This window comes from Podarcis bocagei (assembly GCF_964188305.1).
Source record: "Podarcis bocagei genome assembly, chromosome: 1".
NCBI lineage: Eukaryota > Metazoa > Chordata > Lepidosauria > Squamata > Lacertidae > Podarcis > Podarcis bocagei.
Genome location: NC_138125.1, coordinates 62544340 through 62558258, shown reverse-complemented (window position 1 = coordinate 62558258; position 13919 = coordinate 62544340). Strand labels below are relative to the sequence as shown.

At 37.2% G+C, this 13919-nt stretch overlaps 1 protein-coding gene across 4 annotated transcripts in view; it reads right to left on the bottom strand.

The window, feature by feature from the left end:
- The window catches only part of NELL1 (neural EGFL like 1), a 379279-nt gene that overhangs the window by 265217 nt on the left and 100143 nt on the right, over window positions 1–13919 (bottom strand). For all 4 annotated transcript variants that reach the window (XM_081164500.1, XM_081164499.1, XM_081164502.1 and 1 more), the window contains exon 5: window positions 2013–2109. In XM_081164500.1, the coding sequence (XP_081020626.1) occupies window positions 2013–2109 (97 nt within the window). The remainder of the gene's footprint in view (window positions 1–2012; window positions 2110–13919) is intronic.

Genomic DNA, 13919 nt, shown 5'->3' with positions numbered 1-13919 from the left:
AGCCAATTATGTAGTTTTGCCCTGCAGACAGTTAGTAAAATATTCAGGCATCCATAGAGCAAAGAAAGGCACATGTCGACTACATTATGATCAATAAAAACTGGCAGCTCATTATCATATCATTAGCTATCCTGCTGTTTCCAAAGCGTTAGTGTAGAAATATTAATTTATAAATGCATAATATCCCTCAGTTCTTAGACTCTGGCTGTCTGTATCAAAAAAGAATTAAAGATGGGCAAAACCAATATAACTATTACTACTCCCCCTGTTCCTTTTTTGCTATATACCCATAAACATATGTTTACCATCTGCAGAATTATGGGAAGCAGCTGAGGTTAAAAAACCAACAGCTGTAGAATAAAATAATGCCATCAATTTCACTTCACGGTGACAGCTCAGCTGTTAGATGGAGAAATAAAGTCCAGGTAAGAAGGCATTTCTCCACCTGAATTTAAATGGGGAGTGGGGGGACAAAAGAGATACAAAAATTATCTGCATTATATTAAAAGCTGCTGCAGTAGTCTTACCCATTGCAACCTCCCTTGCACCCCATACCAGTTGGGTAATGTGGGTAGGGGGTCTTCACACATACAGCTGGATGAGAAAGGCATTGGCATCTGCTTCAAATGCAATGCTGGTGGCACATTTGCTGGTGCCTGGGAGTGGGAGCCATAGATGCATGAGTGCCAGAATTCATTATTAGCCAGTGGGCTCAACAAGCCAAACAGTGCACAAGTTTGCAGGAGCATTAGCAGGAGAAAATAGGAGGATGGTGAGAGAGGCTTCCTAATGTTTTGTTTTACATATTACCCTCTGTTCTTTGGTCCACTGCATGGGAGGGTAAAGGCTCCAGCAGAGTTCAGCCAGGATCAGACTTTAGGAAAGCTTCCTGTATCCACAGAAGGCTACAAGTCCCACTCCCATCCCAAAAACACCTACTTATCTCTTATTTGTTAGAAGAGTACATTGAGATTGATGTTAATGCCCTCCTAGTTCTGTTGGAAGCTGTGGAAAAGGAAGGGGGAATTTAGAGAGTAGGGGAGCAAAGAAACTGAGGATGTTTTTGATTTTGCAACTTGTCTTTCTGTTGTAGAGAAGATTTTGGCCAAACCTAGGTTAGCAACAGAACCAACACCAGTTGAGAAGACCAGCTAGGATGACCAATGCCATGGGATAGGGTAGTAAACCCCAAAGTTTTGGATCCCATGCAGAGAACTAGACAGCACCATTCTGGATTTCACTCCCCAAAGTTTTGGACTGTCCATGAGCCAGCAGCAAGCATGTATTTCCTCCTATGCCAGGTTCAGCTGAGTAGGCCATGAAGCTATCCACCAGATGCACTAGAATAAACCTGATATGGGAAATAATTCAGTTCCCTTGTTGACTCGTCCATATGTGGAGACAGCCAAGCTGGTAAGAGATCATCTCCTTCTAGCCAGGAAGGATTTTTTTGGGGTAAGGGCCATATGTTTACATATTTTGATTGTTTCAGGAGTTAGAGACTAAAGATAAGGAAAAACTGAATGAGAAGAATAAGCAGAAGGTCAGGAAGTAGCAAGTGGGATGAAAGGTTATCAGGTCTGCCCACACATATGAGAATAGTAAGTAGTTCAGGTGCAGCCGTGTGAACTCCAGCCCAAACCCAATATATAGAAAGCAAGACAGTGTGGTACATAACCTATACATCTTTTTATGACAACAATACACCTCTGATTACAGAGAGCATATAATGTATCATTATTTGACTCCATGCTCTGACATAAAGATTCACATTTCTTATTCCCTTTAAGTTGATCCAAAACAAGTTACAAAGGAAAAGTTGCACAGAATGAGTGTAAACTGAATTCATGTGTTCAGAAATTTTCACTCCATGTAGCTCATCCACATGCATGTTGAACTATGAAATGGCAGTGTTGCTATGAAAACACCAATGATTGGATGTTGTAAAAGGCAAAGGATGAATGTATCACCATATTGCTGTTAACTCATTTGGTTCCATTTTTCAGGCTTACCTTAAAGAAGCCATGTTTCCTGTTACGTTGTCCAAGCCACAGATTGCTTCCTGGAGTCAAATTTGTTTCTGGAGGGTCTATAACACGTTCATAAATCCTATGAAGTAAAGTGCTACTATTAGCCAAATTCTTTTTGATTAGAATTTTAACAAAAATTAAAACTCATTGATAAACTACACACAGTGAGACTTATACAAGCTGCTATCTAAGGCTCAACATAACAACATATATCACATTTTTAAATTTTCAACTGAAAAAAGAGAAAAATAGAGTTTTCAGATATAGATAAAATAAAGCATCACGGCATGAGAATTACAGATACTGTACATGCAAGTAAGCAGAGATAGCCCATAACCAATGCATTCATTTACAAGGAAACTGGGCCATAACAACTATTACAATATATTTAATAATATTTTTTTTAAAAAATTATACCCTGCCCATCTGGCTGGGTTGCCCCAGCCACTGTGGCAGGCTTCTAACACATCATAATTATCATCAAGAAACATCAAACATTAATAGTAACAATCAGATCCTATATAAAAAGTTACAATAACTTTAAAATAAACAACTTATATCAAATAAAGCAATATTCAATAATCCTTTAGAATCCAATAGTAAACAGTAAAATTAAACATCAGCAAATAATTAAAAAGTTTACACTTATCAATTACAGTAAAGAATTACTAATCTATAATCAATAAAATGCATATATATTTAATATATTCATAGCAATTGTAGAAAGCTATTCATCAAAGAGTGGTTGTTAGAGAAAGGATAATGATTGTCATACACAATACTTGACAAAGTACGTTTTTCTGAACATTTCAAAACACCAAGAGTAGGGAAGAGTGTTTATTATATTTGCAATTGGAGGAACTTCGAATATAGTGATTTGAATATTTATTCTCGAACCATGGCTTCTGCTAGCATCATACAATATGATTTGGCCTTCCAAATGTACACAAGCATCCATAATATGGCAATGCTTGTCTACCTGTCTTACATCTATTCAACATTCAGTTTTTTAATTTCATAAATTTACACACAACTCCAAAGTTCAGCAGCCTTATGAGGTGGAGCAAAAGCCACAGATGTGTTTTTTCAATGGTTTATAAATTTAGCAGATAAACAGCAATCCACAGTGAACACAACTTTACTTCATAGTTTGGCAGTTTTGCAAGCTCCAGTTTGTAAATTGTCATAGTCTCAGACATTAAAGAAAAATGCCTTGGCTTTACAAACCAGGGGTTACCATACCATCTGAAAGATTTAAAATCATAGGGGTAGGAAGCATGTGTATAGGAATTCAACAGTGTTTGGTTTAGTTTGTGGTTGCCATTTTGTTGTTAATGGTGTTAATATTGTTTTATAGATGATGTTGTAGTACTTCATGAATTATATCATATGGCTTTTGTTGTAATTGTGCTGTTTAGCTTATTGTTAGCTGTTTTGTTAATAGTGTTTTATAAATTGTAATTGTTTTGACGATTTGTTGTTAATTATTCTCTATGATTTATGGTATTTGTGATGTTCTTTATGTTATTGTTTGTGATCTGCTTTGCTATTCATTTGAAAAGTGGCATAAAAATATAACAATCAATTAAATCAAATCACCAAGGTCATTTGAGACTCCAGTGACAAGACTGGATCCAGGAGCATCCCCAAGCTATGGACCTCTTCCTACCAGGGGAGTGCAATACCATCCAGAACAGGCTATTTTCCCTACATTCCCCTATATTCCACTACAAATCTCATGACAGTTCCCTGTGGCCTCATATAGGTGTTAAATAGCATGGGGACAACCCTGCAGGGCACTACAAGACAATTGCCATGGTGCCAAACAACAGCATCCCATAACTACATTCTGGAAACAGTAATGGGCATAGGATCAGAACCATTGAAGTAGTAGTAGTAGTAGTAGTAGTAATGTACCACCATTCATTTGAAGATCACAGATACCATGGGTCAACAATATTGAAAGGTACAAAGAGATCAAGCAGAATGAACAGAATCACTCCCCACACACACACCTTTTCCCCAACAAATGTCATCAACCAGGGCAAACAAGGAAGTTTTATGCCATGATGGGGTCTAAAACCAACCTGGATCCTCCAAGTGTGCCTCAAGTTTTACCATCACCACCCACTCAAGCACCAGGCCCAAAAAGGAATAACTGCCTCTCAGCAATGGTTGTTTAATCCTTCTCGGTCCATGTAGGTCTTCTTAAGGAGGGGATGCCACACCATCTCCTTCAAAATGGATGGTATTTCCCCCTCCTCCAGTGAAACTAATCACATCCTGGACCTACCCAGTCAACCCCCATGGGTTGACTAAGAAGTCAAGATGGGAAGTGTCAAGATGGTAGGTGGTTGGTGACACTTCTTCAAGCAGCTTCTCCACATCCTCAGGCCATAATCCAGTACAGGTGGATCAGACAGTGCTCAGGATACCTCCCTTGAACTTGATCCAACTGTAGCAGATTCCAACTTTGTCCAAATCTGAGAAATATTGTCCTTAAAGTGCCTCACAGAATTGTTACAGGAGGTCAGCAAGGGTATTGAAGCAATGCTCCCAGATAACAAAAACCCATTTACCATTCAGTGAAGCTCTGCCAGACATCAGCATTTTTCACTGATAATGTGTACATGTATAAGAAATTGATGAAAGGCACTGCAATCATATTTTTAAATTAACATGAGATACAGTCTCCAAAACAAACTATGAGCCAACACAATCCATTTCAGCTTTATGAATTTACACTCAATCTAGCTTTCCAACCTGCTCAAGCCGGACCTTACTAAATGTAATCACTGGTTTGTGATGTAGCTTGCTATTTGTCTGGAAACACATACATTTCAAGAAACATAAATTACCTATATTTTTTATGAAACCTTAAAAAGAAAATCAACACATAGCTGTGATAAGCCAAGTATACAGCAGTATATAGTCTTCCAAACTGATATTGACCAGGGCAGATAAAAGCAGATACAGTAATGTATGGTATAATTTTTTAAAAATCATTTAAACTTTTGGCTTAGGAGCATTCAATGAACTCAAGAGAGTAATTCATATAATTATGGGGAGTAACAGCTTACCTGCATTGTAATTACAATCAATTCTAATTCTTCAGAATACTGAGGCAAAAAGCATATTCAAAGTTGGAATCATTAATACTGCAATAATTTTCTTTTCTTTTGCTAGATAATACCCTTTCATAGGTCCCCTTGAACTAATTTACCTCTTTGAGCAATAAAACATTTTTCCATTCTCCAAGCATATATTTTGGAGATCACTGACACTGTGGAAGTATTATTTATTATCCCTATCAAAATTTTAAAGAATAAACACCTCCACTCTTCAGCATCAAATTCAAAATTAAACCTCTACTCAAATACTATTTTAGGAAACCAGGGCTCTCATCTTCTATGCATTTACGTAGGGGTAAGTTCCTTTGAATTCAACAATTCATAAAACCTTTGACATACTCATTAAGAAAGCAAATCACCGAACAACACACTCATATTAGAGATTTTTCTTTACCTATATGGTATTAGTAGAAAATATGTAGCCTTTTAAAAACATTGGTCATTATTCAATGAGGAATTCCATCTTTCGTTAACCACTAAAAGCCCCAAAGCTTAAAACAAAGGAATGTACCGCTATCTACAACACTCCTTACAAGGGAGTATTGGATTTTTATTTATTTGACTGAGTAGGGCTCTGAAGGGACTGCACAATATCTGTCTTCAATGACACAAAAGAATGATTTTTTCAATGTAAAAGCACACAAATCGACATGTATTATACTGCAGCTCAATAGTACAATATAAGGAAGACAAATGAGATACAGGCCCAAATGGTTTGTTTCAGGCTTTGGTGGGAATTTAACGAAGAACTACCCTTTATGGAAGAAGGTTGTAACAACCCCTCTTTCCTGCATATTTTGAGAATACTGCATTCATTAGATAGGGGGTAAATGGCAAAGGACTCTCTTCATTTTTCTTCAATTGTTATCCTGGTCTAATTACACTTGTGAAGCCTCTATTTACCTTCTCCTTCAGTCATCCATTCAGATTAAATACAGAGGGCTTACTGTGCCTTTTCTCCATATAAGTGGTTTTTAGGATGCTTGCATGTCCACCCCCATACCACACATTACTAGAGTGCATGTTCTGATATTAAAAAGTTCTGTCATTAACCGTTTTGACTAGTCAGTTTCTAGTCAGATATTTTGTTGATTGTAACAGGGTTCCTGGTTCAGTATGTTGACTTGCTAATAATAAAACAGCCTACTGAAAACAACAGAATGTCTTCACACTCCATAAATGGTATATGTAAAAGTTACACAATAAAAAGTATGTACTCATGTGCATCAAAAAGTAATGTACGACTGAATAACCATCCATTGGTTGGTTGGTTGGTTGGTTGACAAAAGGTATATGCCACTTTGTTGTAATCAAATCTCTATGTGATTTACAAGAAATATTAAAATTATCAATAAAACCAGTTTAAAACAAAATAATTAAAATTAACAGTGAAAGAGATTAAAATACATCAACAATATTTTTGATCTGGATTGGAGAGAGAGCATTTAAATGGTGCTTAGAGGGTCCTCCCCACTTACGCAATTTTCACTTGTGCATGTGGAGTGCCAGAACGTAAACTCAAATAAGTGGGGAGTCACCTGTAATTGTAGCAGCACTTTACCCAGTTGTTACAGTCAAAGGTTTTCTTGCAGACAATCACCTAGTTCAATTTCATAAAATGTCATACTTCAGCAGGCGAGCTCATCTTTTGTGTTGAAGAGAACCCAAATTCAAACTCTATGGTATCTTTTCTCTCTGTGTGTATCCTTTTTTAAAAAAGGATAATGGGTAAAAAAAGTTGGGGGAAATCTCTGCCGGGATCTGTCAGGGCTGGGAAAGATTTTTGCAGTGGTCTGTCTACTTCAATATAAAGAAGCTTCATAAGTAATATTTGTCCACACAAATTCATATACAGAAGTAGTCGGAACTGACCATGTGCACAAATTATTTATGGATTTTAAAAACTGCCATATCAAAATATAATTGATCTTCAAGTTTTATGTGCGCACACAGAGAGACATTCTGTGTGTAAAAAAGAAAGAAAAGAAGTTCCAGAAGTTAACATTTCCAGAATCCCTTGACTTTTTATGCAAATATTACTTTGTGAGAGATTAAAACTTTGGTCTAGAAGTAGCAGGCAGCCCTGTTCAGGGAAGTTTTTAATGTGTGATATTTTAGTGTATTTTTTTTCCTGTGGAAGCCACCCAGAGTGGCTGGGGAAACCCAGCCAGATGGGCGGGGTACAAATAAATTATTATTATTATTATTATTATTATTATTATTATTATTATTACTACAGATTGCCTCACTCAAGTTGTTTGAGTTAGCAGTTGATGGATGCAATCCTTATTTTCATAGAAACTCTTCCAAACTGTGACAGTATATGGCAGTATTTCTTCTGCCACATATATATAATTAATGTAAGGTGGGGGTTCACAATGAGGTATATTTTTTCTGTATGGCATATTGTATTATTATTCCATATTATACATGTGCTGATGGCGGAACCTGGACTAAACAGCAAGAACACAGAGTTAGAGGTTTGACAAGTATCTCTTCTCATTCTCACTCCCATACACTGGTCCCATACACTCCAAACAGTGGTCACTTGTCTCAGATGGGATAATCACCATGATTATGGCACACACTTCTCATGCATAGCAGATTATCTGCTCTGACAAGTCTAATAGCATCTGTCAGGAAAAGATCCTAGCTTTTGATTTATCCACTTATGGACAGGACTAGAAGTATACAAATAACAACTAGAAAAATAACAAACAGATTACAACAGAGATTCACGCACCACAGAGATTCTTATAGAATTCCAGCTTCAATATGGTTATAATCCTAATAAAAAGTTTCTAAAACTACTGACCAGTCAGGTTAACATTGGTACCAGGAAAGGTCCTAGAACAGATAATTAAACAGTTTGTCAGTGAACACTTAGAATAGGATGAAGTGATTATTAAAACCCAGCATGTTTTCTCAAAAACAAGTCATGGCAAATGAATCTCATTTCTTCTTTCGATGTTGTTGCAAGCTTGGTGGATCAGCTGAATGCTGTAGGCGAAGTGTATATTGATTTCAGTAAGACTTTTGACAAAGTCCGCCATGATATTCTTGCAGAGAAGCTGGTAAAATGTGATCTGGATGAGGCAACTGTTATGTGGATTTGTAGTTGTCTGGCTGACCAAATCCAAAGAGTGCTGCAGGGCTCTGTCCTGGGCCCATTGTTGTTAAACATCTTTATAAACAACTTAAATGAAGGATTTGAGGGGATGCTCATCAGATTTGCAGATGACACCAAACTGGGAGGGGTAGGTAATGCCACAGAAGACAGAATCAGGATTCAAAATGACCATGACAGATTTGAGCACTGGGCAAAAACTAACAAAATGACTTTCAATAGAGACAAATGTAAAGTTGGGCACTTAGGCAGAAATAACCAGCTGCACAAATATAAAAGGTTATATGATCACCTGTCATTTGTGCTTTAGTTGTGCTTAGCATTGCAGAGGCTAAGACTAGATTACTCTCAGGGTCCCTTCCAACTCTACAATTCCATGATTCTGCGTATGAATGAAATCCTGAAGAATGCCTTCCAAAACAGAGGCTAAAAATATAGTAACGTTGCTTGAATCTGAAAAAATGGCTCAAAGAAATATTAACTCCTTTGGGTTGTAATTCTCCCCTATTCAGTTCTAAGGATGTGGTTTTAATTGCGTTACTGACCATTTTAGCAGACTTTATGGGAAGAATAGCAGAAGATGACAGATAGTGCCTAAGATTTACTTTAAGAAAGTGAATGCATCCAATAAAGCAAAAGAGAGTCCCAAAGACATGAAAATAGCAGGGGGAAAGGCGTAAGATAAGAAAAACAAAAAAGCCAGAAACCAACCGGCCAACAATTAATGGTCCCCTTTTGTTTGCCGGCTGCTAGTTTCTGTACTGGTAATTTAAACTATTGTTTCAAGAAGGGGGGGAAGCAGCAAAAATAAAATAAAAAAGCTGCCCTGAAATATATAGTGAACATGACAAACTATCAAGAAACAGGAGCTAAAAGTTTATTTTCCCAGAAAGAGCAGTGCTTGACAGGCTTGTGTAGAACTTGTCTAAGGCCCAGGGCAGAAGTCGTTAGAATAAAATTATAAACAAAAAAGCAGTCAATCCCTGCTCCTCCCCCCCCCAGCTTAGCCCTCTGAGGCCCAGGGCAAATGTACCCAGCTGCCTCGTCTTGGCACAGGCCTGGTCCTTGATATGTCATTGGCACAAATGGGCATTTCGTTACATGTTACAGATAGAAAAGAAGTCTATCTGTGAAGTGCTGCCCAACCAGGGGTGGGCATTTTACATTATACCAAAGCATGGGAAAAGAGGGTTGGGTATTGGGTACAGACTTCAGTTCATATCACTTTAAAACCACAGTTAGGCTTAACTACTGTTTAAAGGTAAAGGTGAGGCATGTTTGTGCAGGTGGTCTGCTCCTCACTTACTCCAGATGTGCTCCTGTTGTAGCTAAGGCATGGTTTTGCTTAGTGTTACATCCAAACATAGGTTCAAGGTTTGCTCCTCTCCAAACAAACCATGAGCTGTAATTTAGGTTTATGGTTTCTTTGCAGGATGGATGGATGGATGGATGGATGGATGGATGGATGGATGGATTGTTTGTTTGTTTGTTTGTTTAGCTATTTATTTATTTATTTATTTATTTATTTATTTATTTATTTATTTATTTATTTATTTATTTATTTATTTATTTATTTATTTAGCTAGCTAGCTCATGTATTAGACCAGGCATGGCCAAACTTGTCCCTCCAGCTGTTTTGGGACTACAACTCCCATCATCCCTAGCTAACAGGACCAGTGTTCAGGGATAATGGGAATTGTAGTCCCAAAACAGCTGGAGGGCCAAGTTTGGCCATGCCTGTTAATTAGACTAATGCCTAGTCTAAATGTGATAAAAATGGAGTAAATGTAACTATAATTGGTATCGCCGTACAAAAGCAGAGGCAGGTGGCATTCTGCCTTTGCAGTTACACTGTAATAGTGCACTGCCTTGTTGCTACACAGTTTCCAGCAGCAGGCAAAACTGGAGAACAAGAACGATATACTGTACGTATAATATGAAGTTGAAAGACCATTTTTTTTCCCATAACCAGAATCTGAAAAACAAGATTTACTCCACACATCTTATTTTGCACCACTGGTTCTGCATCTTTGCTATGATGGTTCCATAAATTATTTCTAACCATCATGCATGACTACTCCAGCCCTTATATAGATGAAATTTATTTATCAATAACAGAAACATACAACTAAAGAAAACACATACAGGAAACAAAACAGGATTAATGTCCATAATATATATGGCAAGCAAAGCAGTTTGGACCATATTCCATCTACATATTCCAAGTACATGTGCCAAATACGCAAGAACTGTATCTGATTTGGCCAAGCCTCTAGAAACCTGTACATTCATCACACCTCTACAGTCTGTACAAAGTTCTAATAATAAGTCATGTCTGCCTTTCCCCTATAGCAGGCAGCCGCAATTTAATATTTATTTTTATTTATTCATCACATTACATAAAATTTTCTGGGTTGCATACAATTAAAAAAACAAAGACCACTGTGGTATTAAGGTGGTATATCAATACAGCCTTGAAGGTTTAGGCAAGGTTTTGCTAAGCTCTGCTACCCAAAGCCCTTCTTAATTGGAGAGGTTAAGGCTCAGTGCATAAGAACTGTCCAATTCAAGCTAACCTCCCTAAAAGTTTTCTTTTTTAAAAAAATAGGAAACTTTTGCTTGTGGTATATGATCTTGTCCCTAAGTTATGGGCAAGCAAATCAGTATAAAGCAGGAGGAAGCAAAGCAGAAGGGAAAGTGACAGTAAACCTCATGGATAGGATATTGTTTCCAGGTTCAATTAGTAGAACTTAAGGAAGGAGGTGATCAGGGTACAACCTGAACTTCCAGCATTATAAACACCCATGCTCTGATTCTAGATTCATTTATTGCAATGCTCTATGCATTTAAAACAAAATTACAAATATTTCAGAGCCCCTGTGCTAAGACTATTAGCTTGCTGCTTCTTTCAACCACTTGTTTTATCTTGATTCCATATAAAATGTGTTAATACCCAGCATGATTGCTTTTTTTTTTTAATGGTGTTTACAGACTGTGCTGGCTTTTTTAGAAGAAAAAGACCTCACTTCAATTTTATTTTAGCTGAATTATTCATTCGGCTTCCTATCTCTCGAAAAAGAAGGCATCTAGTTGGTAAAAAGAAAAATCCTTTTTTTTCACATGTCCAGCTCTTGTCATACTGCAGGAGTTCCCAATCATCTAACAAGAAGAAAGCTATTTAGATAAACATTTCAGATCTTGAAGGAAATGTTTTCTTATTGAATTTGGAGAGCACAATAGTGCCTGACAACTATTTAATCAAGAAGTTATTGTTTGGCTCAGAGGGAGAAAGAAAGGGATGAAAAATAATACCAGGCCTAATTTTTAAAATGTTGAACCAAGTGCTTGTTCACATTTAAAGCTTTTTTTAAAACAAAAAACACAAATCTCAGCTATAACAACAATAGCAATAGCAGCATATTTTTGGTAAAATGGTGAGCACAGTTGGCTCTCTCTCTCTCACACACAGACACACACACATAGAGAGAGGAAAAAACAGAGAGATTAGCAGAACCTTTTTTAAAAAAAAAACACACAAAATGTAAAGATTCTCAGTTAAACAACTGATCAGAGTTGAATAAGTGCTAAATAGTCCAGAATTGCTTTCTTTTTTTAAATTAAAAAATGTTTTTAATGAATTACCTGTGCTTCTGGAAAATACATTGAAAACCACAGAAAACTGTCCACACTCTCTAACCAATCATGCGGTATATCTCCCAATATAATATTTATTTCTGGAGCTGTCTTGAGTTTATATAATCCCATTGTTTCCCACCTAACAAATGAGCCTGATTTGGCTGCTGTGCAAAAGGAAGAGAGCTGAGTTATTGGGACTAAAGGGGAATCAAAAGGTCAAAGTTTCCAACTCCATTCCTTCCATATGGCCAAATCTGATTTTAGAAAGGGGTTAATAATGTCTTCTAGTGTCTTGTTGTACACTTTCTAATAAGGGGGTGGGCACATAAAGCATTGACCGCTATCGTCCTCCACTTTTAACCATGGGACCTGGTCTAAGCTTTGTAAAACCAAAAGGATATTGGGTAAGTTAGCTGAGTCTTTATACCATTTTAGGTTAGGTATCGCTATACCTCCTTTTTTCTTGACCCTATAAAGGGTTTTATGAGGTAGCCAAGGTCTCTTGCAGAGATTCTGGTAGATGTTTATCGTTGAATTTTCTATTATGATGTTTTCCAGTGTCCTGAACTTTTGAAATATTGTAAGTCGTTTTTAATGAAGAGGGAGCTAAAGCGAATGATAATGGGGACTGAACTCACCATTTTTATTTTTAGTTTAGTTTAGGACAGAGTGCTCTGTGTATCCTTTCAATGGGGCCTCCTTGCCATCTGGAAGTATTTTCTTTATCTAGGACAAAAAAGCCTCACATAGACTGATGTTTCCAAAGCCCTCTGTAGCCCCTTGAAGGCACAGATTCTGACAGCACCCCTGATCCTGTACATCCTTGAGCTAGATGTCAGATTGAGCTCTCTCTCTCTCTCTCTCTCTCTCTCTCTCTCTCCATCGTCTATCTATCTATCATCCATGTATCATCTATCTATCCTATCTATCTAATCATAGTTCTGTTGCAGTTATGTACTTTTTATGTTGTAAGCTGCCTTGAGCATGGTTTGAACTGTTGAAATGCAGCATACAAATAAAACTGATACGTAGCTATGGGAAAGTCCATCCCTATGGTGCCATTCTTGCTTGAAGACCTGTCTGCCACCTAGGAAGAGGTGCTTCATGAAGGTTACAGACTGTCTTACCCCAGGACCATTATTAAGATAATTTTAGAAGTAACAAACAAGACCCTCAGAATTACCTTCTACTTTTAAAGATGTAGGCTTAAGAACCGCATCCAACTAAAATCCATGCAAGATGAGTGTCCTATTATTCATATATGAGACATATTCGCAAATTGTGAATATAGATTTAAATCGAGGCCCTCATTAGAAAGATTCAACCACTGCCTGAAGCAAACATATCACTTTAAAGCTGTTATTGATCATGATGAAACTAAACCACCCATTTCCCCCTCTGGTATTGGACTATATGACCTCCTGTGTCAATGAATCCTAACCCCAGGCTATATATAATTTCAAACATCTTTCCCTCCTGCCCTCCCTCAATCAGTTCTAATTTTTAGACTGCAAACCTTAACAACTTACCAGGGTGTCCTATTGAACTATATGGGTTTTAGTTTTTAAGTGGACGTGTAAAAGGACTGCACTGTTAAAACAGCGAAATGTATCCTGAAGTCTATTTGCATTTTTCTCAAATCATATTTTGTGTTTATTGCTTCTCTGTTTCTGGGACATCAAAGAAACACAAAGGGGAATCTGTAATATGAATTTCCTTGAAGGAAATAATCATTTTAGTGCTTTGCTATCGGTTTTCTAAAACCTCAGCATCAACCATTAAAAAGCATCCTGTGTTTTGAGAATTCATTACCACTTTAGTCTAACATCTAAATTTATGCTGTTACAGTGTAAAAGCCAAATACATAATATTTGAGGGTGGGATAATGCATCTACTTCCACACTTTAGTAAGTGACTGAATTGCTCGTGTGAGCCTTGCTAGGTTTGATTCAAAATTATTCTTTCTGTCATTATGCATCCTTTCTTCCTCTGCCA